The 26,768-nt window shown below is 41.6% G+C and overlaps 1 protein-coding gene and 1 long non-coding RNA gene across 18 annotated transcripts in view; one reads left to right on the forward strand and one right to left on the reverse strand.

The window, feature by feature from the left end:
- Window positions 1-26,768, forward strand: part of FOXP1 (forkhead box P1) — a 591,936-nt gene that overhangs the window by 547,390 nt on the left and 17,778 nt on the right. For 16 of the 17 annotated variants that reach the window (XM_053219058.1, XM_027042471.2, XM_053219069.1 and 13 more), the window contains 5 exons: window positions 138-225; window positions 13,056-13,139; window positions 22,908-23,109; window positions 23,214-23,293; window positions 23,898-23,999. In XM_053219058.1, the coding sequence (XP_053075033.1) occupies window positions 138-225; window positions 13,056-13,139; window positions 22,908-23,109; window positions 23,214-23,293; window positions 23,898-23,999 (556 nt within the window). The remainder of the gene's footprint in view (window positions 1-137; window positions 226-13,055; window positions 13,140-22,907; window positions 23,110-23,213; window positions 23,294-23,897; window positions 24,000-26,768) is intronic. The other variant, XM_027042474.2, reaches the window with a different exon arrangement.
- Window positions 12,983-18,301, reverse strand: LOC113594622 (uncharacterized). The gene is made up of 3 exons (XR_008297041.1): window positions 18,260-18,301; window positions 16,696-16,805; window positions 12,983-16,450 (listed from the first exon to the last, which is right to left on the reverse strand). It is a non-coding gene; the product is annotated as an uncharacterized LOC113594622 (long non-coding RNA).

Genomic DNA, 26,768 nt, shown 5'->3' on the forward strand with positions numbered 1-26,768 from the left:
AAGGGCAGGCCATTCACAAAACGACTGTCCCCTGTGAACTAGACCCACTGCCTAGTTTTTGCTTAAACATCCTGGTAACTTATATTTTCCTTTTTGTTTCTCCATTTCACTTAATGATTTTCTATGTATTGTTGCAGACATCTCAACAGTGAGCATGCGCTGGACGATAGAAGTACAGCTCAATGTAGAGTACAAATGCAGGTTGTACAGCAATTAGAGCTACAGGTAAAACCAAATTTATTTTTAATATTACCTCAGTATTCCTCAAATTCCAAATTTCTGTAGTGTTCTGAAATGAGTTCCTGTGTACTCATTATTGAATGGAAGGTCCAAAACCTGTTGTTGTCCTTTCTTTTCTTTTCTTTTTCACTCTTCGGGAACGTTCACCTTCAGTTCCTTCTTTGGAACTGCCGCTCAGACGTTTCAAAGTCCTGTGCATCTCTGTGTATGCCGCGAACTCCCCACTACCTCTGTTAGCTTTCCATTTCTCTCTCGCTTCCCCTCCCTTTTGTCTTCTCCTGCAAGTGGGAAACGCTCTAAGTTAAAAACTTCAGTTGCCTGTTGTTAATGTAAGCCCGCTAACTTGCCATGATCCCTAACCTGGAGCTAGGCAGCCGAGCCAGGGAGAGAGACTGAGAGACAATGGATGGGGATGGAAGGCACATGGGAGCATCAGCAAGACTGGGCCAGTACGCACGCATGCACGCACGTGAGCATGCTGTCTGAGGTTAAGGTAGAAGCTGCATGTGGATTTATTCCTCCTGTCAGTGCACACAATTTAAATATTTTAAATATGCACACACATGCATACAGGCACGTATTGAGATATATATATATGTATATATATGTAATGTATGTATAATGTTATACATTATATATATATATATATCTCATATATATAATATATACATATCACACACACACACACATATATATAATCTTATTTTTGGCAGTTTGTTGGGCCATGTTGAATGTATTTTGTGACTATAGAAAATAAACGTCTGCAGATTTTCCTGGGGATCACAGTGGTGAGGGATGGGGGCCATTTTTAAATGTGGGTTCCACTTTTGATGTCACTTGTTGACGGACCACCATATTTTAACAATAATTCCCTTCTTGGTATAATTAATAGAAAATTAGTTTCTAAAAGTAAAAATTGGGTCAGAAATGGAGATTATTAAAATGTACAATTGCAAAAGCCTGACCCTGCAAACCCCATTTATGCAACCAAGTTCCAGAATGCTTTTGAGTGCTTGATGACCCACTGTGGCTTCTTCCTCTGGCTGGTTTAGTGTAGGCAAGAGGCTAGCCGACTAGGGGAAATTAAAACAATGTTGTACATTATATTGTTACCAGCCATCGAAAAGCCTATTTTGTATGCAAGACAGCAATGCCGAGATATATGGAGAGCCCTAGGCTAAGTACAGAAGATAATTACATTTGGAATTTTACTGAGTTAAGTCATTTACAGCTTCAAATAGTTGCAGAGAAAAATCAGCCAAAACACACTTAAACTTTTTGTTGTGACTTTTCAGGATAGAGAGGATTTTTTTAAATTAGTTATCATCTTATATGACAAATTACATTTTTTAAGTAAGATTGTCTCAAAAGTTATTTTCTTTAGCTAGTTAATATTTTTCCATTCACACTACAAGATAAGAACTTACTAGAACAGTGGGATATTCATACAGGCTAAGGGCACGTCATAAAATCCCCAAATTTTTACATAACTCTTTGGAAACATCTTTAAATTTAGCACGCTTATTCAGAAGCAAAACAATAGCGTTATTTATCTCCCCACCAAAGTTCACTTCTTACTGATGTGTGATAAGCCCTTTAAAAATTGGTTTCAACAGAACAAACCATATGGCTATTACTACCTAAATCTTTACGTAGTGGTGGTTACGAAGTGATACAAGTTCCTGCATTTATTCAGTGGATAAACTTAAATTCTTAATGTTCAGCTAGAATAAAGTGTTCGACCGAGTGTCATGGTTTGCCCCAGTAACTGTTCCAGAGTCCGGATTTGACTGTGGGGCCATTGTTGATTACTCCGAAACTGATGATCTACTTTATTCATTATTCCTCACTCTCCCCAAGAGCTGGCAAGGGAAGGAAAGGAGTTAGACCATCAGTAAGTCAAGTGGTTATCTCCTGGCAGCTTTCTTGTTGTTTTTTGGTGGGTGTGGCCTGGCGGTGTTACAGACCTTTTAAGAGGATTCTTTGATTATTTGTGGATTTCATTTGTTCATAGATTTCCCTTCATCCTTCAGCCCTAAATCCAATCAAAGGCAGGGTTTTCAACTTGTGATAGGAACCAAAGAAGATCATGTGGCCAGAAGTTACTATGTGGTAGTTACCTGTGATAGTCCTTGTAATATTTTTGCTTCGGAGTTTGCTCTAATGGAGGAAGAGACGGGGTCATTCTGAAGGGTTTGGTTGCTTCACAGGTTGAGGGATTCGTTAGAGTGATAGCCTGGTGCTTGTCAAGAGCCAGAGTTGGCAAACCACAGATCATGAGCCAAATCCCCAGGGCTAACAGAGGTTTTTACATTTTGAATAGCTGGGAGGGAGGGATCCAAAGAAGAATAAATTATGTGAAATTCAGATTTCAGTGTCCATACGTAAGATTGTACTGGAACACTTGTTCGTTGACGAGTTATCTCTGGGTGCTTTTGCACCACAGCAGAACATTTGTATAGGTGCAACAGAGTCCTGTGGCCTGCAGAGCTGAAAATATTTACTGTCCGGCTGATTCGCACAGAAGTATACCAAACAATCCCCACTCAGGAGGATTAAAAAAAAAAAAACAACAATTTGCATCATATTATTTGCAACTTGTTCCCTTAGGGTCTTGGCTACCTAAAGGCCGGCTAACCCCTTGTTACATGTTCCTTCTTTGCCTTAGTGTGTAAAACCATTCTAGTCACCACACTGGTCCAGTTTGCCCAGCAGCAGCTTCATATAACAAGTACTTGTCAGTCTTGGGGATCATGGTAAGCAGGCTGATGGATATTCATTCATTTATCCGCTCATCTACCAATTCATTTGGCAAACATCATCCAGAGCCTGGATGGCAGAAACGTTGGCAGAACATGGCAGAACATGGCAGAAACACGGCAGAAACGTTGCTGAAGCCAGTAAAGGGTACAACACTGAACAAAGTAAGGCTACCCTCCTGGTTTTTACATTTCAGAGGAAAAACAGATTGTAAATAAGTAATTTGCCAGTGGCAATGTCCACTCCTTGGGTAGAGCTAGCTGATGTTGATGGATTCTTGAAAATACCGGAAACATGCTCAGAAGAGAGTTTCGGTGCTAGAGAGGGGACGAACCGGAATAGATTAGTTATTATTCAAGCAGATGAAATATACAAGACAATGTTAACAGGTTTAGCAGTTAAAGACCCCTCGCCCTGAGATAAAGCTGGAATGCGGGACAGTTGGGGACAAGGAGACAATTATACTCAGTAGCTACACTCATTGTGGGCTTCCTATTACTCTCGTGTCCAGCATGTCTGTGTTTGTGCTGTCACATTTGCCGTTTCATGTGCCCATGTCTGGAATGTACTTTTTAATTGACGTAATGAACAGTTGCGTGTCCCCTGGGACTGAGGTGTTGGGGAAACCAGGTCCCTGCAGCAGCAAGAATATGTTGAAGAGGTGTCCTTTTGCTTGAACGGCCTTTCCCTCTTATTTCCTGTTGGCATCGTCCCCCTGTTCTGTCAACAGCACGCTAACGAATTACCCCATCTAGAGGGGGTGCCCTGTACATGACCAACTCCTTGACTACTTGCATTTGCCTTAAAGAAGGCATTTTCCAGACCAGGAAATACCTGAACCTCCAGGTATCCAAGTATATTACAGAATTATCATTTATTAACTTGAATTTGAAAAACATTTGTACCACTTAGCACCTCAGGAAAGAGTAATAGAGGTTTGAACAGTTACCCACAGGGGTTCCCTATACTGTAGGAGGAGCAGGTCTACAGCCCCTACTACCCAGACCTGCAAGGACTTTGCACAGCAGTACTTAGAGAGAATTACTGTGATGTTTACATCTGGAAGAGGAGTCACACGTGTACCTCCATTAGAAAAACAAGCCCAATAAGCTCACGTTGGTTCTTACATCATAGATCAGTGGAGGTTCATCATGTCTACCCTAGAGCATCGCTGTGCAAGGATCCCACAGGAGAGTTCTGGAGGGCACCATCAGCCAGCACCAGACACGACCAAAGCTAATGAAAGCCACTTGAGTGCTGTCCATTTTTAGCCCCCTGGAGCTAAACCCCAGAAACCGTAACTCTGACCCAAAACCAAAGGCCCAGTTTGTGAGCTGAAATCAACCTCTCCTAAAGAATTAGATGAAAAAAACATTTTTTTTTATAACTATCGTTAGTCTCAGGGGATCGTGGCTACAGACGTTTCCTTTCTTGGTGCTGTCTGTACAACACTCTACTTGAATCACCTGAAAAGCCTTTACAATTCCAATGTTGAGAGTTAAGGCAACCAGGCAGAAATCAAGGTGACGGGCAATGAAGTCTGACTTAGACCCATCCCATCAGCATTGTGTGTGAGACACATTTGTATTGCTTTTATTTTTGTGGGAAGTTACCAAAACATATAATACGTGTTTTCCTGGCGGTGGGCCCGTTATGTGGAGCTTGACAACCGAAAATGTCTAGTTAATTCAGTTCGCATGTTACACTCTGTTACTGGTCTCAGAGGGGAGAGGGGTCAAAAAGACATCTTAGTGGGCGTTGTAGGCCTTTCTGAATATTTCTTACCACATTTCATTGTTACAAAGTCAGTTGAAATTTTTGAATTTTAGCAGTGGGCTAGATGGTGATTAACCCCGTGTATACCTTGGAGCCCAACATTGTAGAGAATTGGTAACCACACATAGGCACCTAACATCAATCATGCGGGTGAAGGACATGGCTTTTTGAGGCGAGGGCGTGTCTTTTAAGATTTTATCTGTTAGATACTTTCTTTTGACACACTCTTCTTGATGCTCTGCAGACAAGGGGATAGGTTAGAACTGCAGATGGAAGATGTTCCCATAATCGATATGCGTGGTCTTACATAGGTCATGAATGTGCACACAGAACACGGGAGCATAGACACAGGGTCTGGAAGTAATGTTGAGGTGAGGAATTGCCCACCCATATGCCACGGGCAGGACTGTAAAGAGGGACCTGAGGCTTCCTTGATAGTTGAGCACCAGCCATTGACCAGACAGGTTTAGGGATTTAAATAATCATCTGGCTACCTGGGCCCACTCAGGCAGGAGATGCATAGGAATCGTCTCAACCATTAAGCTGTGAATGAGATGGCACAGAAGGTTATCTTAGTGGCTAGATAGGAATTCCATCTTGGGAAAGGGAAAAAGCATCTGATTTAATGGACAAGAAAAAAGTCTTCTGACGGATTTCCCTTTCTTAGAAAGCTGAGGTGTTCATGGTGCAGATCTGTTTTTCTGGCCACACATATTAGTTGTGATGATCATGTGACCTTTGCTCATTTGTCAGCACATCCTCTCTGGTGTACGAAGGTGGGTTTTGAATGAAAGAGAAAAGGAGCCTTGGAAATGCAGTGTTTGCTCCTGTCCGCAGCTCAGCCTTTGTCAGGGGACGGGTCTCAAGACGGGCTTCCTCCAATCCTTCAGCCTGTAGACCCTTTAAAGTGAATGTCAAAAGCCCCCACGGGGAAAAGGAGCCATCCAAACCAGTGGGGATGATCAGCCTGGTCCTGGCAGCAGGTGGTGGTGGAGGGGTGGGACCTTTCTTCCTTAATAATTTGATTCCATTCAGTCACCAGTTATCAACTACCTATTGTATTCTGCGCACGGGATGCAGAGGAGCAAGACAGCCTCTTCCTTCCTGTGAAGTGCAGCCGAGCAGGCCAGGAAGAGTAGCACGTCTCTGACTCCACGCCGGGCAGAGTTTATAAGAGGAAGCACAGGAGCATTGTGGAGGGCACGCGGGAAGGGACAGCGGCAAGTACATCTCAGGCCAAGAGAGCCGTTTAAGGATTCGCTTTGATTGTAGCGTCAGGGAGGAGAGTAGAAGAATCTGTGTTCGTTCTTAAATTCATCTCTCTGTTCCTCCAGAAGTAGAGTGACCAGCCATCACGGTTTGCTTGCCTGGGACTTAGGATTTCCAGTTTCACAACTGGGAACGTTCCTGGCAAAATGGAATGATTGCTTCTTTGAATCCATTGGATTTGGAAGTGATCTGTACCATGCCTCGTGTTCTGCTTTTAATTTACAAAGAACCTGGGAAACCCTTTGAAAGGGTATTTCTTGAGTTCCCACTATATGCCAAGGCACTGTCCTAGGGACTTCATACCCCTAATTTCATTAAATCCTCACAACCCCCCTGTGAGTGGATACTACCCCATTTCCTCAATGCTAAAAGTTGGGTTTTTTTTTTTTAAGGAAAATTAGAACATTTGGAAATCACTACACATCGTACATCTAATGAGCATGAGTCCTGTCCCATTACTTCTGCCATTTCTTGTCCTTTGAAAAGGTATTACCAAATCAGTAATTACCTTAACAATTATTGGCTCTTCGGGGTCAGAGAAATATTTCCCTGTGCTCTCGCCTCTTACCGATGAAGAAACTGGAGTTTAGAAGATCTCATTAATTTGTTCAAAGCCAATGGCAAATAATGGGCAACGCCCGGGATTCTAGCCCAGCCTGTGTAGCCTGTGCCTCCTTTTATGGCACTGCTGCCTTGCACTTTTCGTGCAGGGTCATCGTGGCCCATTGAGGTTCTGTGCCTACACCCAGGCGTTGCAGATCACTGGTTTTAAAACTTGGCTTTGTGAGACCATGCCTTTTCTCCGCCTCTTGAAGCTCCCTCCTCAGCAATCCATGGCATTTGGGCAAGGCTGAAACTCAGTGACACAGGGATCACTTGGAAGTTTTGTAAATCATCTACCCCAGCAACTGTAAGCTCCAAGAAAACGTCAGCAGGGAGAAAAGTGTGCGAGTTTCAATAGCAGAGGGAGACATTAAGCCTAACACAAATCAGTTACCGCAGAGACTTTGCATGTGATTACTGTACCATTAGCGGTGCTGTTTGTAAGCACACTAGCTTCCTGGACTTTTGCAAATATATTATCTGTAATGTGTCCCCCCTTTGGACCTTTCTAACACCATTCAAGGCAATACTCCGAAGAGTTCTTCACAGCACTGGCCTCACAGAGCCTCATGACTCTCCCTAAGTAAGCTCAGAGCCTGTGGGGAAGAAGTCCTAATGGCATCATAGCAGCATATTGTCCCTGCTTTGTGACTGGAGCCAAGAAAAAGAAGAGAGAGTCTCTGGGTTTCTCACTTCCACGTCCCCCTTTGAAAACCAAGACACTTATTTTTCATAATTTAAAATCCTGCTTAACTCTGGGAGCATTAGAATTCCTAGACTATGACTTGAGTATTAGTGTGCGTCTGCTTTAAATGTCAAGAGAGTCTTTAATAATAACACGTAAGGAATGTTAAGATGGTGACAGAGTACAATAAAAGTAGGGAAATTCTTCCATTGGGGTGAAATGAACCATAGGTTGCCTACCACCTGAGAGCTGCAGTTGTGTTAAAGAAATCATTTACAAGTTCTCACTGGTGCTGAGTTTTGAAGGCATGTGAATGACCGCAGTTTGATAAAGTAGGTCGAAAATAACTATTTGGTAAATACTCAGGCAGAAGAATTTGATTTCTTCTCCTTCCACATCGCTGTTTCGTTTTTGTTTTTGTTTTTGTTTTCTCGTTTGTCTTCTTTTGATCATACGTACTTTCAAGACCCGTGAGACTGGATGCACGCTGTCTCGCTCAGTTCTGTTTGGATCGTCATTGTGTATAAAACTAACCTTCTGCTGTTAAGGCATACCCAGACCGTGGAAGAGAGCCCTTTCTCCCAGACCTCCTGCATCAAACTCATACATGTGGGGTCCTTATGAAAACTTACTCCCACATCCCCTTGCTTGGTGTGTTTGGCTTAGCAAGTTTACCTGAGACCCCAGTCAATTAAATTGGGGATCATCATTGTATGGGAATAATCTCGACTTCCCTGCTCATCAGTTAGTTGAGTGCCTGCTGAAACTCCTTGCCTCACCCTCCCTTGGGGGTTCTGCAGTGGTTGTTCAGCCAAGGGGGTGGGAAGAGTGGCAGAGATCTGTGTTTTCATTTAGCATCCCAGGTGCTTTTGACAGTCATACCAGAGTGGGAAGGTCCGACTAGGCATCATATGACTGGGATTCTAGTCTTATTTCTGCCCCTTCCCAGCTCCGTGATTTTGGGTAGGTTCACCCTTTGAGCCTAAGGTTCCCCAACTGTAAAATGCAGGAGTAGGATGAGAGGACTTGAAATAGCCACAACAGTCTTTGCTTCTTTGAAATCCAGTGAGGGACTTGGTCCCTTCTTCTCATCCGTCCTTTGGTAGTTCCGGCATTTTTACACATCCAGAATCCTTCATTTATTTCAGATTTTGTTTCTCACGAGTGAGGACCACCAAATTGGGCTTAAAATGATTAGTCCTCCAGACAACATATAAAGTGGTTATGTTAAATGAACCTAAAATCGTGTTCCCTTTTCTCTGCTAAAAGAATGAATTTAATCTCCTTTTTTTTATCTTTGAAGATGTTGAATGGCGCTCCTAGCCTTAGGCGGTTATCAGTGTGTCTGGAGCAGTACACGCGTTCCAGTCTTTCACAGCCAGGACTGTCTAAAACCTAATTTGGGGCCATGGCTAATAGAAGAGGGGATGACCTGTATCAGCCAAGGGGAGAAAAAGCGTTTGCTTAGGATGAGGGAAAGATACAGTGAGAACCAAGGAAATCAATCCAGAAGCAATGGGCTTCATCTTTCCTACACTTTCGTTCCATTCTTCAAAACCTCAAAATTCTCCCCGCGTTGAGGCCAGCTTCAGACTCTGGAGAACTCGAGTTACGCTGGCCCAAGGTTCCAAGCATGGGCTCAACCAGTGGAAGTCTAAATAGGCTAGAATTGACTTAACTTTCCTTCAAAGAAAAGTTAGGTATTTTCGAATATTCGTGAAGCACTAGGCTCTATGCTAAGCTTGTTATGTGCAAGCCCTTATCTAATCCTCAAAACAACCCTTCAGAGTTCAGAGATTATTATTCCATATTTAGAAGAAGAAACTAAATACTTTAAAAAAGGTTACATAATGTGCTCAGAGTCGCAGAGCCAGAATTTGAATCCAGCCTAGTCTGATTATAGTACCCACATCCTTCATCCATTTTCACCGTGCTGTCTCTCTACAAAGTTGGGGGGCAACCTGCGAATAAGCATTGCACAAGCAGGTCCCCTCAGTGTGTGGTGCATTGACATTCCTCTTAAACCAGATACCCCTCCTGTGTCCACCAGGAAAACTCTTAGAGAGTAATTCTCTTCTGATAGTACAACATCAAAGAATTGTTTTAATTTGCCAGCCAAATTTTTAGTTGACCTTTGGAGTAAATTTCTCATCCTCCTTCTCTTTGCTTTTCATGGGATTCAGTTTATGAGGGAATGCTGGAATATATACTTGGCAATATTAAATGTTTGTATTGTCATATTATAATAATGAAAGGATGCCGTGAAAATTGATGGGGATGCTGAGCTCATGGAATGATGGCATAAAAAGTAATAAAGAATCTGAAGCCTTTTTGAAGGGCCGGTGTATTAAAAATGCAAGACAGCCCCTGTAGAGAGAGGACGTGGTTTCAATAGGTGTGAATGGTTAGCTTTTTTGCCTTAAAGAATGAAAAGTGAATTTGGCAGGGGTTTTTTTTTTCTTTAATTGTTAAAAAGGATTTGTGTTAGAGTTAGAGCTGCAACCGATACAGTAAAAAGCCAAAACCCATCCAAGAATGTATTATATGCTAGTTTGTACTAATAATCAGATAAAAACAGAAACTTGGATTTTTGCCCTTTTTTCTGTAACCTCGTAACCACCTTTTATAATAAAGCAGAGCTAGGATGATAGACTTGAGTTTAAGGCAAAATAAGGAACCTGGGTAATGGACAATGGACAATGAATTCTAAGTGATACTCTCATGGAAAAGGGAGAAAATGTCTCCCATGGCAGTGACCTCCAGGGGTTATGGATGTGGCTGTGTGTATAAACTCTAGGTATGTGTTTGTGACATGGTGTTACTACGTTTGAGCAGTAGAAGGTCAGCACGGTAGACATTTGGATGGAATACAGACGTGTGGATTCCTTTTGATGCTGGGAATTTGGATTTCCTTCTACTTGGTCTTGGTAATTGCTACATCGACAATGCTTACCTCCACATTAAGTCACAGTTAATATTCATCAGACTCTTAAGTAAATATCACCTCTCACCCTTTCATTCTTAATGTTCAGTATGGCAGACTACTTGTTTTTAAAACGAATAATATATATATCTATAGATAGATAGATAGATCTATCTATCTATCTATCTATCTATCTATATATATATGCCTTCATTCCTTCTTGCCCCATGGTAACTTTTGAGACAAAACATTTTTTAAAAATCTAAGAATATTTTGGTTCTAACATCTAAAAACTTAGAACACATTTAAAAAAAACACACAAATAACTGTAGAAAAATGCCATTGCTAACATTTAATTGTCCTAACTGAGCCACTTTGGAAAACTAAATTCCTTTAGCATTATGTGTTCAGAGCATCTTTGAGTTTGGCTGTTCAATAACTTACTAAAGAACAGAGGGTGAGTAACATAAAGTGGCTCCTAATATGGTATCGTTTTCATTTCCTGTTTGTGGAAAGATAAATGCTAACACTGTAAGGCTTTTTCCTTCTTCTTAATTTATTCCTCCCTGCACCACAAGGGAATAAAAAGAAAAAAAAAATCAAATGTGATAGGGCTTGAGACTGAGTCATCCAGTTAAGATACGCCGAAAGCTTTTTTTCTCTTGCTTTTGGACCTTTTCCCTTCCCTCTCTCTGCCTTTGCCCAAATGCTGAAACACCCCTTTCTCTTAGAAAACACCTTTATTTACAAAATGTCTTATTTGACTGGAATTTTGGAATAATTCAGCTTACCAAAAATGGGGGTTTCTTTTTTTTCTTTTTCAAGAGTTTATCTTTAAATAATCTCTCTACCCACCATGGGGCTCAAACTTACAACTCCAAGATCGAGAGTCACATGCTCTACCAAGTGATCCAGCCAGGAACTCTCCAAAATTGGTATTTCAAAGATTTAAGGTTAATTATGTGACATAGAAGAAATGAGTCCCTCCCTAGTTCAAAGGCATTATTTTGGATAAGTGGTCTATAAAAGTGCTGTTCTAAGTAAGACTCTCTCTACACCCTTCTCTTGTGCTTGTTTTCTCACCACCACCCCCCCCCCGCCCACTCTCTCTCTCTCTGTCACTCACTCATTCGTTACGTCTACATTTCCCCAAAATTCCACAGCCCTTCTCTTAACTATACCTTTATCTTTTGGAACTATACTTCCCACTTACTTTACAGAGGTAATTATTATCATGTCTGGTATTTTTGCCCAGAGCATCTTTGCCATAGACCTCTTTGCTGCAGCGATTTTTACCACAGAACTAATTGTCCTAAAGCAATTTTGCCATAAGAGATTTAAAAAAAAAAAAAAGTAACTGGTTGACAGTTTGGTTTGACACTTTGCTTTCATTTCTCCACTGACAAAGTATTTCCATTTTTACATGTATATAATGTACAAATGTAAATCTTAACCCTCATGCTGGGGTGTACCATGGCACAGAGTTTTCAGCCCCCGTTTCCCATAGAACTTTGGAACATCTGTCACTGGACATGTGACAGTAGGCCAAGCACAGAGAACAGCGTAGAAGGCTTTCACAACATAGCACGGAGCTCAGTTACAAACATATATTCTAGTATTTGGAAACCCTTGCCTCTTCTAATGAAGGAAGAAATTTTAATGAGGGTGAATCAAAGCAACAAAAAACCGTGATACTGCAAAGAAAAGAGTTTGAAGCTAGGTGAAATGCCGAGGTAGAATCCACAAAAGAAAATCCGTTATTTGTGCTGTTGTTGCCACCATCTCCACTGTATCTTCTGAATGCGTCCCAAATATTTTTTTTAGTTCACAGGAGAATCCCTTTCATTTTGTTACTCATTTTATGTGTGTTCCCTTATGCCCTTCTTCACCATCCCTCTCTTATTTGCCACGATTTTATCCTTTATGGTAAAATTGTCTTCTGGACGATCAGGTGTGCGGCTAGAATGCTTGTGGCAAAGATGCTGGTGGCAGAACTATCCAGAAGCAATTATTTTATGTCCCCTTTGCCCAGGTGTCTTAAATTATCAAAACTATCACCATGTTAAAATGGTTGGAGGCACGTATAAAGAAAGTAGCATCCAGTGAATAGTATTTGAGTGCCTCCAATGTACATTTGATGAAAAACTTGGGTGCTGTCAGAAGGTAATTCTCTGTACAATGAGAAGACTTAAATTTTTGCTCAGATGGGACTAACACATAGTAGGTGCTCACATACTGAGGAAATGAATGATGAAGCTTGTTCTCCATGCCCTTGACCGTAAGAACTTGTCATCTCCTGTAGCCCTGGGCTTGCCCGGCTAACACTGCTTCGCAGCACTGTGCTAATCCATGCCTGCCTGTTAAGAAAGGTGAAGTTAATTTCGCATAAATGTCCCCATGTGTCTGGGAGCTTTTCCACAACCACAAAAGATGAATTTATGAGTTTTAGCTACCTAGCTCATTTTCCTTTGGCTTCCTCATGAATAAGATTGGTTAATAGGCATGATTCACGTTTTTGTCTTTTAGCTGTCTGTGTTACATGGGACTCCTTGGTGCCAGCAGGTCTAGAACTTCCCAGTTAAAAGCTAATGCATCTTGTGTTGAGAAATCTCACACTGACACCTCCAGTTACTTCGAGTTTGGCAATGGTTGTGTAGATTTCAAAACGATTAAGCAATGAGAAAGATTTTGTCATGTGCAATGGTGCTATAGTTTAATTTGGAATATGTATCATTTTGGATGTTAAAATAGTAATGCATCTGTATTCAAAGAAATAACAGAGCACTTTCTTCCTACTAGCTTGCAAAAGACAAAGAGCGCCTGCAAGCCATGATGACCCATCTGCACGTGAAGTCAACAGAACCCAAAGCCGCCCCTCAGCCCGTAAGTACCGAGCTACACCAGGGGAAACTTCACACTGTTTCTTTGCTGCTTCCTCACCCCTAAGCATAGGAGACAGGAAAACCTACTCTGGCAGCTGTTAGTATTGAAGGACATAAGTCAGTGGAGTGTTTCCGGTTACCTTCTATAAAGGGGGTGGTGTGCAGGGCATTTCACAACGTAGAGGATGATTCAGAATCGGTCTTTGGCCACGAGGCCCAACAACTCGCTCTTCGGGACAGATGATTGATGGTGTACCAGGGTACGAAAACATGATAGGTCGCCGGGAGGGGGAAAGGTCTTTCTAAATGGTGTGAACCCAGAAAGAAGACAGCCAGACCATGGAGTCAGAAGAAAAGGGCATTTCAGCCTGCATTAGCCAAGAGACTGCGGGTATGAGAAAGGGAGTGAGGGCCAGTGCAGTCTAACGGTCACAGAGGAAAGACATAAGAAATAGGAAGCACACTGTTGGAATAGCTGGAAGCTAAAATTGTGGACGGCATCTAATGGTTATTAGAGAGTTAGAAGTGAATATTACTCTTTTGCAGTTAGGAGTTCCAACATGGTATGTTGAAATTACGTTTAACTTGTAGGAATCTCCTACTTCTTGCCTTGTTTCCTTTTCCTTAACCTTGAAGAGTGCCATCCGAGCACAGACAGTTAATATCTAAGCAGAAGGATGGTTTCTAAACCCCAAATCCTGTCTTGGGCCTCATTCCTTGCTATAAATTGATCTCTTTAACAGTTGTATTTCTCATATACTTATATTTCTAAAAATCTCCTTAGTAGCTTCTACTGATTATTCAAAATGGAGAGAGTGCTTTGCTTCTTGATTTTTAAGATTTGTAAAATTTAAAGGTACACTGCCTTTATTTGATTTTGCTTGGAGTCACTGTGTGAAAATTAATTGAGCGTTGACAATCTATAGTTAGTACCAGCAATTTTAATCAATATGCAATGATGCAGCGTAATGGCAAAGTATTGGTTTATCTGTTTTGACTGATTTTTTTCTATAAATAAAGCAAACATACACCCATATATGTATGATTTATGATGATAGAAATAAAACGGAGTCAGACTATTAACCCAGCAAATATGGTAGCCTGCCAAGATGCAGTTGGCAGACAAAATTAATGTCTGAAACAGAACACATTACTGAGATATAGGACATAAAATCATTAAACACTTTGTGCATCCATTTTTACTAGGAGAGAGCCCTTAGTTTCCGTGTTTTGCACTAAATGGCCATAGGACTGAATGTGTAGGCTACCAAAAAGAAAGGGAAACAGAAAAACCTAGGCCATTGGGTATAATGGGATGAGTAGTCAGTTGTGCCATTTGTGTTGACTTCATCAGCCCCTTCTTGTAATCATAGGAGCCCAGTTTAGGAAGCTGGTAAGACCCGGAAATGACTTCATGGGGTTTTCCAGTGGGCACAGCCAACCGCTAAGGGAATCGATAGCCTTCGGAACTCTCATGAAGTCTTCAGGTGGCTTCTGTTTGGAATGGCTTTTTCCCCAGGATGAGGGGTATGGGTCTTTGAACCTAGTAATAGGGGAGAGAATGGGATTATCTCCTACTTCCTCCATGGATTCAAAGCAATGATAGAATACTGTTTGGCCTCAGGACTCTGGGAGGAACTCATTTTGTATCATGGGGCTCCTTGGGAGGAGGAGGGATGAAAGTGGAGAAGGATTTGTGAAACGCCATGGGGCGCTCCGTGAGTGCTGGGGCAGGGTGTTGGCAGAGAGGGCCATCCATCCAGGTAAGCCTGCATAGGCCACAAAAGGACCCTTGGGAATCTCCATGAAGACCAGTGTGAAGCAGCCAGTAAACAGGGAAAAGCAGTTGTGGGGGAAATGCACTGGGGAGGAAGGTTTGTCTTGATTAGTATTTAAAAAAAAAAAATGTTTTACATTCTAGAAAATTGTAACTTCGAAGGGGACCTCCTACTAAATTTATTTTTAACTGTTCTATTGAAAATTCTCTACCACTAGTCAACATTATCTCTTAGTAGTTCAGCACAGTATTTCTTTATTAAAAGAAATAGGCACGAATATTTTTGACTGAAAAATTAATAGCTTTTGAATTCATACACAGCAGGTTTTCTTTTGCAAAGAAGTCCAATATCGCTGCACAGCACTTCTATAACCATTTATTTAGTGTCCAAGTCAAACCTTTGACAGCTAGAGCAGCGCTACAAGCCAATATAAAGAACTCCAAGATGTAAACCAACAATAGGCCGTCTGTGTGAGGTTTGCCATTGTCAAATACATAGATTGTTTGGATTAGTTTATGTAAATGTACTGTTGTATTACCCTTTGAAAAAAAAAAGATCACATTTGTGTATGAAAAGTGGTTCCCTTCACAGGCAGCATTATAAATTCCTTATCCTTTAACTTACATGTAAGAAGTAAAAATTGGTGCCTGACAAGCAGATATTGCGTGACACTCTGTTGCTGGAGTGAACCTGCCTTCTTTTCATTTATTGGAAAATAGAAAATTTTATTACAGATACCATCTTATAAATCAGGAATTATTAAAATACGTATAGGTGAGGCATTGGGAAATTAATTATAAAAGGTAGACGTGTAGTGTTCTGCATAGATTTCTCACTTCCTTGCCAAAAAGGGGCGGGGGAGGCACAGGCGTTTCGCAAACCCTTGGTTCTTTCAACTTGAGGGATACGGAGCTATCTGATGATCGATTCTCAGGTGCAAAATATTCCTTTTCCCTGCAATTAATTTATTCCACCTTAAATAATAGAATGCACCGTGTATCCTTCTAGAATCTTTGATTTGAAATAAGCAGTCGTCAGGATTCAGATCTAACCATAGATGGGGACTTTCATGTTACAGCCTTGCCAGTAAGTTGATGAAGTTTTTTTTTTTTTTCTTTTTTCCGTTTCTGTTTAAAAGGAACTGCATGTTTATTTTAAAATTCTTAGTCACTAAGTGATAGAATGCTTTGCTGTAAACGTTGCTTTTCACTGAATGCCATTTGGGTGGTACATGTCATTTGTTGTATCCAGTCATCCAACCGGTCGCTGTTGCACTGCATCAGAGAAACTGCCACAACCTTCTTGGATTGTTCTTACCTCCGCTCAGACACGTTCCCCGGACCCTTTTGCGGAACCCGTCTTCCCTGTGGGTAGTTGGAGGATATGCTCACCTCTGGACAGTCTCGAGTGTTTAGACCTGGCTCTAAGCTCATCCCACACTGGGACATGCATAGGTGAGCTGGAGGAGGAGTGCCCAGCTTTCCTTTTCCTCGGACACCTTCAGTGGCACCTCTTCCTGCTTTGCCATAAAATCCTTTAGACCAGAAAAGAGCTCTCCTTTAGTAATTTATACCCAGGGCTCCCACGGCCTGTTATGTTTGGAAAGGGAATTCCTGCACTTAAAGCCCAGCTATTTTATCAACAAGTATTTATGAAGTAAGCTGCTAAAAGCGTAGAGCCCCCTCCCTGCCACTGAGGTGTTTGGAGTCTTGTGGGACAAGCTAACAACCACACACACCCACTGCATGAATTGTGCCCCGTGTTGTTAGAACTGCTCACCTACATCGGGGATTGAGAGAGCCTTCAAAAGGAAGCAACGGAAAGGAGTCGGATCAGCGATTCTTTCCTTGGGTTCGGAGTAGGGGCGTGTGTGTCTGTGAGGAAGGCGACTGGGAGAGGAAGGCATGTCACGGGATCAGTGTGGAGGAAGCAAAGGGCCAGCCAACATCAGATAAACTAGGCTTTCCATTTTTTAATTTATTTTATTTGTCAGCTTTTGATTTTATTAAGGCTGGGCCCGGCGTGGAAAAGGATATGTAAAAGTTTCCCAGAGCGGCCGTATATTCTAGCAGTTGGGTAGGCACGGCGGGAAAAGCCTTTCTTGACATGAGTTTTAAAAGATTCTTCTCCTTTCCGTGTGAAGAGAAGCAAAAAACCCGACAGTAGTAAGCTACCCTGATGAGACTGATGGCTATTCTTTTGTTCCAGACTCAGTAACATTCTCAAAAGTAAACACCAGAGTGGATTGCTTGGGGGTTCGTGTCTCCACGCTTGCTCCATGGAGAATTTGCTGAGCTGTTTATTTCCTTGGAGGGAAGCGTAACTCAGAGGACAAAACAATAACAACAAAAGAAGCATATCTGTGTTAGGACTTTATTAAGTTGTTAAGGATTTTTTTTTTTAAGACTTCCCTCTCATAATGTCAGGAGAATCCTGTAAATCGTATTTTAAAATACTGAGGACACAAGAAGGACACATTACTTCAGGGTATTCCTGCACACCAGAAAACAACTCCTGATGCTGGAAAAACCACATTCCTTCAGATTTGGTGGGCAAGTAATTATAGCGTAGGTAGTAGATCCTTCTTTATGAAAATGTTATAAAACACTTACAGGAACTTGGATATTTGAAGCAAAATGCAGTATTACATTTTCCTTTTTATGCATTCTCTTTTCCTCCAACCATAGCAATTAGGACTGTTATGAAATAGTTTTTAGCTGCTATAAAAACAAAGTGTTCCCCCCCCCGCCACACATACACACACACACACACACACACACACACACACACACACATCTGAAAAAGGGGTCTTTTAAGTCCTGAAGAAATGGCTGATCCTTTGGGCTGCTTGCAGCCTTGCTTTAGGGCTAGAGAAACAATATTAGGCAGCCATAAAAGATTCTCTAGCACAACACACACAAGCTATTTTTATATACTGTGTTTCATGAAGCCCTCCCTGCCCGTCCCCACCTCTGTACCATCACTTTCTCATTCACTGCCCTCTGCCAGTGCCTGGCCCAGTGCAGTGGCTGGGACACCAAACCAAAGCTTCCCGTGACGTGTCCTAGCCACCCCACGGACGCCCCTTAGGCCTCAGGAAGGCGGGCCCGAACGCCAGCCTTTCGCGTCTAGAAACCCTGTGCAGTTTAAAGCAGGCCTCGAGCCCGCTCAGGACCGTAAAACAAGAGCAGAAAAACGAGTTCTGTGAGCCTCAAAGTCTCTACTAAGCAGTTAGGTCCCCTGGTGTTTGGGTTTCAGGTCTGCCTTTTGTTCTCAGAATCTGTTTTCATGTGAGGCAAGAGCACAAACAAAAATAAAAATGAGTTCTTATGGGAATACTTACAACAAGTCTGTTTCTGTCCGGGGTTTACATCAGTGGTTTGTTTATTTTTTAAAAATGTGAGTGACTCATCATCTTTAAAAGAAGAGAGGAGGTTACTGTGTAAAAACTCGAGATTAATCTTTGAGAAAAGGGCTCAGTAGAGTAGCAGGCAGCTGACAGAGTCCCAGTAGTCGGGATGGGTAAGCTTCCCAGGATAGTCCTTGTGGAAGTGAGCTGGGGGGAAAGCCGGTGGTCGAGAGCCCACGTGCATTTAAAACAGAAAACCCTCCAGCTAGTTCAAGTGACGTAAGAATTTAACTTCTGGCCAGACCCTCAAAGCGATTATCTTTGCCGAAGTCATCACATGACGGAAACTTGCCATGTAGAAAATATGAGAGTTACTAACTTTTCTAAACATAGCAACTTCTTTTGAAACAGAAAATGGACACAATAAGAAAAATAGGAAAGAAACCCTCCCTGCCTCCCAGTTGGATCCCTTCCTGCTCCATGCCCCAGAAAAAAATAAATAAATAAAAAATAATCTTTTAAAACCTTAACTACGATCAGAAACACGAAGCGCATATGCTTTCATTTCTAATTGATGATTATATTAAGATTTAATAGTTTACAATGAAGATGAATATTTCAGGATTATAGCAAAACCCACACCGTTCCCGATTTGCTCTTCTAAGATGGTAATTAATTTTTCTTTTTCTTTCTGTGGGGGTGTGTGTGTGTGTGTCCACTGTTTTCAGAGACCTTAATTAAAAGAGCAGGTTTGGTTTGAACACAGAGCCTGTTTTGAATCCCTCCCCCCCCCATCTTGTCTCTCCCTCGTGACCTTCCTCCCCGAAGATGGTTTCTCCTCAAGACAAGCATGTGATCATCAAACAGAAGTTTAAAAGTTAACAAACTTCTATAGCAGTTGACAAGGTTGACATTTCATTAACTTGTTGGTTCAGCCTTCAAATGATTTCACGAGGCGAAGCACCCCCTGTTTGGAGTTTACAGCTTTTTGTTCTTCCTTCCCTCACAGACTACAGTCATGTTTAATTTGGAATCTGGGCTCCTTTGGCAAATTAGCAATTAGAACAATTTTGTGGGAATATGTATATGTGTCATTAGTTTTCCTGCAAATTAATAGCAAGGGCAGAGGTCGGGCAGAAATTTTCCACTTGACTGCCGTTCCTCTATTGAGACTTGGCACTTGGTTGTGGAATGGCCACAGCTGCTCTCAGCCACCCTCTTCCTGGAGGAACTGTCTTTTAATTAGTTTACCTCACAGCCATCATTACAAATATTACTGCCTCCCCTCCTCGACGTAAAATTACTGTTTCTACAAAATATTCCAGTGACATCTTGCACCACCTCACATTGGTGGTGGGGTCACTCGAATACAGCATTTAATCATTAGATCACCTCCGTCCGCGTCTCCTAATTAGAACCCTTACAATACATTTTTATCTGGTAATTAGCTGAGATTGGCTGCTTCCTCTGTGGCTTATTAGAGACAGCCCAGCAGTGGGTGTGAATCACGGTGTCATTTGTCAAGCCTGGTAAGCCCCCTCTCTGCTCTCTTCTGGCTTGTGTTTATTTCCATTTGCTACCTGTGCTCAACAGCCTCCAGAAAACGCTACTGCCTATGTCTTTGTGGGTTGTGCTCACCCTGGAGGGATTTTATTTTGCACTGTTGCTTTTTGGGTACAAGCAGGCCAGGTGTTAAGACCTGTGGTAAAAGCCACAGATGTCCGATTCTTTTCACATTTTATGACACAGTACCATGTGACTTGTCTGATCTACATGAGCACCGGACGATGGATTCGTACTTGCTGAATGTTTACGTGAGTTTTGAGTTTTTGGAGTGGAGTGGACTTGGTGCCCTTCCTCACCAAACGGGACAGGAGCAGGCACAGTTCTCAAGGCCGTGGGGGTTTCTAATTTTCATTGCGTGTTTAAGAAAGTGACGGTGTTGAGGGGTACCGTTCTTAAATGGAAAAGGAAAGCCAAGAAGTACAATTACTCTCAGAATCGCTTACGGTTGTTACGCACACTTTCCCTTGAATAGCGTCTGTATTTGATGGTAAGCTCTTCAGGGGCAGCAGTTAAATGTTCTATCCCTGTTTTTGTCATTTCTCTTCCAGATGCCTTCTGTTGGCTCAGTGATATTTATTGAATGTCATTTATAGGCGGGGATTAAAGCTATTCACTGAATCTTTTCCAAAAATAAGCATACAGAAAAATGAAACAGGCTAGTGTTTATTTTTCCCATTAACTGGGCCTGGCATCACAAGCGTGTGTCTGACTTTCGGTTCAGGTTCAGGATAGAGGCAAGTTATTTCATCGATCAACAGCCTCAGTTTGCTCACCTGCAAAATGTTGACTAATAACATCTCGCTTATTGGTGATGGTATGAGACCTCAGTGAAATCACGCAGCGGCAGGTGATTTACAACAGTGGTTTCTACAAACGGTATCCATGACTTTCCAGGGTGTTTGGCTATTCTTACATCCAGCAGCATCTGAATTTTAAAAGCTGTATATTTATGAGCAGTAGCCTTTGAGGCACTAATTTCCTTGACCCGTTGCTTGGGCTGATGCTTATACACACTGTTGCTGTACTTGGTCAGTGATTAAGGCCCAAGGCAAAGAGGAGGTCAGCCCCAACCTTCCCCCTTGGCTTCTCAACTCCACTCCATCCCATGGCTGCTCCTCCGAACTGTAAGCACTTAGTCTGCAAATGCGTGTCACCAAGTCAGGTTTCCAGCACTCATAAAAAAGCAGCTCCCAGCATTGGCCCAGCTTGCCGGGGAGGTGGGGGGGTGGGGGGGGGGGTTAAGGGCAGTGTCCTCTCCATAGCTTGCTCTTCTCAGGCATGGGGGTTGGGAGAAGGGTCTGGCGTTAGCAGAGTCAGCATTTCAAGAGGGGAGTTACAAAGCCAAGCACAAGTACAGGCTTGCAACCCAGTATTCCTTTCACAGTACCATGTGTACATTTTTCAATTAATATTTACCTAACGACATTTGATCCTTCTTTTCTTCACATCACTCGTCTTTATTTCGTTGTGCTTTTTTATGGAACCACCCTAAACATACGGGAGGCGTTCTCATGGCTTTTTTTCATTACCAGAGGATGGTAGGTTGAGTCTTCTCAACAAATTCGAACTTTTCATAGGCTCTTTATGAATCCGGAGGAATCTCATGTTTAATACCTTGTACAAATAATGCCTTGTCCATCTGCAATGGTGAAATACTTATGTTGTTAAATGATTCGAAATGTGGTTTGAGAAAACATTACCAAATAAGCCTGCTTTGCGTGGGTTTCTTGGATTGGAGGCTGGCTAGAAGTATCTGAGATAGCAATTATGTGTAAATGGTAACATGTTGAAAATAACCGAGTTCTTTATCATAGTCAGACTTACATTTCTGGGAGAACAAATTGTGGGCAAGGGGGACAAGCCCTTTTCTTCAGTGTTACTAAGAGAAGCACTTCAAGGTGAAGTCTAAATGGAAGGAAGGAGTAAGTACTCCTTCATTTTCCGGTATACTCCTTCAAATAAATAAACCCCTTTTCCTGACCTGATGCTATAGATTCGATCATATTACTGAACATTTGAAATCTGAAGAAAAGTTTTTAGTTTCCGATCTTTTTGTAAGTCATTTTTTTTTTAATTAACAGATTCCAGTCGTACATTTATTAGAGTTTAGTGAAGATTACCCGTAAAGCTTTCAAAGATTAGTCTCTGCCAACTGATGTAACTAAATGCTGGTTTACTGGATCAGTGCCATTCTTTTTAATATGAGTCATTATAGGCCAGACACCTTTGTGATGGCTCCCTCCCTGAAGTTACATTATGAAGTAGCCTATCACTGTACCAGCCAATGTGGTAGCCACTGGCTGTGTGTGGCTATCTAAATAAAAGTTTAGGGGCACCTTGGGTGGCTCTGTCTATTCCAAGTCTGACTCTTGGTTTTTTTGGCTTAGGTCACGATCTCACGGTTTGTGAGCTCGAGCCCCACATCGGGCTCTGCGCTGACAGCGCAGAGCCTGCTTGGGATTCTCTGTCTCCCTCTCTCTCTGCCCCTCCCCTGCTCACTCTCCGTCTCTCTCAAAATAAATATTTTAAGTTTAGTTTTAATAAAAATGAAGCAAAAACAGTTAGTTCCACACTGGCAGCAGCCCTTTGCAAAAAGTGCTGTTTGGAGAGCTCAGGTCTAGTCCAGCGTATCCCAAGAGGTGGCTTCTGCAACGTTGGGGTTCAGCGGGTGCTACCAGAACTCCATCTCCCTGTGTGCCGTCTGCCAAGCACAGCATGCTACTCAGGAGGGTTCAAAAGCACAAGTACTACAAAGACGGTTCTTGATGACTGAAGAAATGTTTTGACCCCGAACTTGTCAGACTCACTGGGCTAGATAACCCCTTTCTGCAGACACTCATCTATAACTGTCTTTGGAGAACACCTGTGTTTCCACGGGTCCATATCCTTTGGACATGGCCAGAGGTATTTTCAACTACTCAGTGGACTCGCCTCCTATTCCAGTTGATTATAAGTATCTGTTTAGAGAAGGAAAAGTAGCCAGGCATTTCCTGTGTTACTCCTGCTGGATTTCAGATGCCTTCTTGCTCACCGTTTTTTTGCGAAGGTCTTCTAAGGATTATTCTTGTCCTCACAGCTGAATCTGGTATCAAGCGTCACACTCTCCAAGTCTGCATCAGAGGCTTCTCCACAGAGCTTACCTCATACTCCAACGACCCCAACCGCCCCCATCACTCCTGTCACCCAAGGCCCCTCCGTCATCACCACCACCAGCATGCATACGGTGGGACCCATCCGCAGGCGGTACTCAGACAAATACAACGTGCCCATTTCTTCAGGTAGATACTCCATCTGTGCCTCCTGTAGAATTGTAACATGCAGTTCTTGTAGACCAGCCTCTCTTTAAAAAGTGATAATTAATAGGACAATGATTCTTATTTAGCAGATATCGCGCAGAACCAAGAGTTTTATAAGAACGCAGAAGTTAGACCACCATTTACATACGCATCTTTAATTAGGCAGGTAAGTAAATAACACAGTATGTGAAATTCTAGCAAAAGGTATACATGTGCATGGATATATGATATTGATGAAGTAGATTTAAAACCGTTTAGTATGCAGGCATGCTAAAACCTTTTCTATAAGGTTTTTTAAAACTGCAATATATAACATAATTGCTTTTGATTAAGTATTACAATACGATGTGATTATTAGGAAATTCATTTCACACAACAGTGAAAATGAGCCTGTTTAAAGATGGCAAGTCAATTATCACAAGCTACAGTAATCTCTGATCCCTAGAATTAATCTGAGCTCTAAATAATTACTGAGCTTTAATCAGCTAGTGAAATGTTTTGCATTTCTCTTTGATTCTGCTTTATGAATGACTAATAAATTAATATTTCTGTACGGAAACAGAAATAAAAACTCAAAACAATTAGATAATTCCATTTTGAATTTTGCTATTGAACTGTTAAATACAACCATTAATCTTAGATCATTTTGTGAAACCTTTCTTGGGCTTTAGCTCTGAATCATGGTCATTTTATATTTTCAAGAAACTGTATAATGACGATTCTGCTGATTTGGTCATAAATTATCTTCTTTTGTCACTTTTGCTTCACAGGCCATTCTCGAATCTCCAGAAAAGCAGCTAACACTAAATGAAATCTATAACTGGTTCACACGAATGTTTGCTTATTTTCGACGCAATGCTGCCACGTGGAAGGTAAGCTTTCTCACAGGCCTGTTTAGGCTTGGATCTTACCTTTTTTCTTTTCTTTTTTTTTTTTTTTTTTTTTTTTTTTAATTAACATTTTTTTAAGCTTATTTATTTTGAGAGCGAGAGCGCGAGCCCGAGTCGGGGAGGGACAGAGAGAGAATCCCAAGCAGGCTGTGTGCTTTCAGCACAAGCCCAACGCCGGGCTCGATCCCACAAACCATGAGATCATGACCTGAGCCCTGATCAGCAGTCCCACGCTTAACCGAGTGAGCCAATCAGGCGCCCCGGAACTTTCCATTTATAAACGACTTTGTTGTAACATACATGAGTATTGTTTTCATACACACAGAGTCAGAGTTATGGGAGTATTTTAGTGAGCGGATAGTTTATTGGGATTAAAATGCTGAGACAGAAGACTCCTATGACATTGGCATCAGATTTTGGATGGACCAGCCAGTAAAATCATTTCTATCTGATTGTTACTGTGTAAGGGAAAAAGAATAGAGGACACTGTTGGCCCGATGTTGAGGTTGTCCTGTTATTTAAACAAACCTCATGCTTTTCAGTCTTAAGCCTCCACCAGAATTTGCTGAGATACACAACTTCTTTTTTTTTTTTTTTTTTTTTTAACCTGGGGAACTAAGACAGACTTCACATAACCTTAACAGGTTTGATTCAGAAAAACAAACAAACAAAAATTTTTAAAAAGCTCCTTACTGTAATTAGTAGAGAAAGCTACACAATCTAAGTAGTAGCACTATATATAGGAGTCATTACAGGAAAGCAAAATACATTATTAAGGTTTTGGATTTAGTTCCTTTTTTTTCTTTTTTGCATCAAACTATTAATCAGAGATTCATAGATACTCTGAAAAATTGTGTACCTTCACTCTAACACCAAACATCTGTTTGCTGTAAAACAGATCAAATTCCTCAGCTCCACGGGGAATGCCCTAACAAGGCTGGGGGGTCACATGACATACCTCATTTCTAGTTGGGTCATTTTCTGCTGTATTCAATGAAGCCCTCACAAATTTTTGGAATTTTACCTCTCAATTTCTTGATTTAAATGTTCCTGCTATCGAAGAGGGCCAGTCCCATGTCACAATTTTTTTGCTCTTTTACTACCCAGAATTCTCAGAATGCCCCAATTCCACCACAGTTTGGAACATTTAAAATGCATGCATCTTAGGATACTGTACATCCTCATAAATATGATAGGGATTAATGTTAGGGTGCAAAGGAAATTCGCTTTGCTACTTTTCAAATTTTAGATAGGACAAAAACAAAAACAGACAACACATTTCCTCTGTTATGTTCTTGGTAAGTTAGCATTTTAAAAGAAAATGAAATAACCATAGAATTAATTTATCAACCTTACCCAGCCCTGCATATCTATTATGGCTTGAAGTGTCCTTTTTCATTCCATTAAAACACTTGGGTGCTGAAGGAGACCTCTGTTCAAGATCTTACCCTTTCTTCCTCAGCCTCCCTTAGGAGATAAAATCCAGAGTATCTTTAGCTATGAATGCTTTCAAAATACAGGAAGCATAAGCATGAAGCAGACATTTTCTTCAAATTGCCTTTTTTAAATAGCAAATGATCAAATTTAAAAATAATTACTGGTTGTGAATATGAAATTTAGGCTCAGATCTACAGCTTTAACTTTTTCATTTTTGCAAACTGCAGGAAAAAGTGCCATCACTACGAACAATCCTAGATAAAGTACCAACTGATTCATCTCATTTGTATTGTAATCCTAAAAGATGAAATGCCCAGTTTAAATTGTGACTGAAAGGGGCTTACTCGTCTTTTTGGGAAACTGGGTTTCTGGGTATTTTTGCAGAGCTGCACAGTCTTGGAAAACAAACCCTAAGTTTGAGTTTCTATCATACATGGCTATATGCTTGAGACAGACCAACAGCAGTCCTCCCGACAGATGTGGCGTCTTTAGGTCTTTTGCAGGGCTAAACATTCCGACGCTTATTTGAAAATATTAGACAATGATAAGGTTGAGGGGAAATGTTGATTTTTTTCCCGCAATGACGTCTTCAATGTGTATACATGATCTGTCTGGGATTTTTAAAAAGAACACTTGGGTTTATTTTTATTGTTTTAGGAGGTGGGAGGAGATCCTTAGTATCCCTCTCCTGTGCCTTAATACAGTATAAAAAAGAAAAAGTTTCTTGAAAGAGGAGACTACAGTTAACAAGTATTCTTGAGAGGACAGATTTTTTTTTCCCCATATAACATGAGATAAAGTTTCAGCGATTTTTCTTTTGTTTTGTTGTTACACAAACCTATCCCACCAATTAGAACCGGAAGTGTCCTTCCATAATCAGCTGGATGTTTTGAACCTCCCCCCCCCATTATGCTGGCATTGCTCAAAAACTCTGAGACTTTATCCCGTGGATTCCCCCTTCGGAGTAGTTGATGACTTAGCTGTGAAAGAAAACTTGTCTCCTTATCTTTGAACCTGCCGTAACGAAAAAGAAAAATCCTATCTAGTTGGACCCCTCACAGAGTCACCAGTGGTGATTACCTACGCCTTGAAACACTTCTCCGTATGTTTGGAGAGGAAGTACTGTGGGTAGCACCAGAGGCGGCATGCGGGACGTTTGAGCAACGGCAGCATCATTGGAAGGGAGTGGCGGTACTACGAGGCAGGGGAGATGGGATTTCTGCGTCCCCTCTTCACGCCACAGTGGTCACCCCGCTTCTTCCCTGTAGGAAGAAAGTTTTGAGTGAATGACATGGGTCTTTCTGCAATGTCCTC

Source organism: Acinonyx jubatus, chromosome A2 (genome assembly GCF_027475565.1).
Source record: "Acinonyx jubatus isolate Ajub_Pintada_27869175 chromosome A2, VMU_Ajub_asm_v1.0, whole genome shotgun sequence".
Lineage (NCBI taxonomy): Eukaryota > Metazoa > Chordata > Mammalia > Carnivora > Felidae > Acinonyx > Acinonyx jubatus.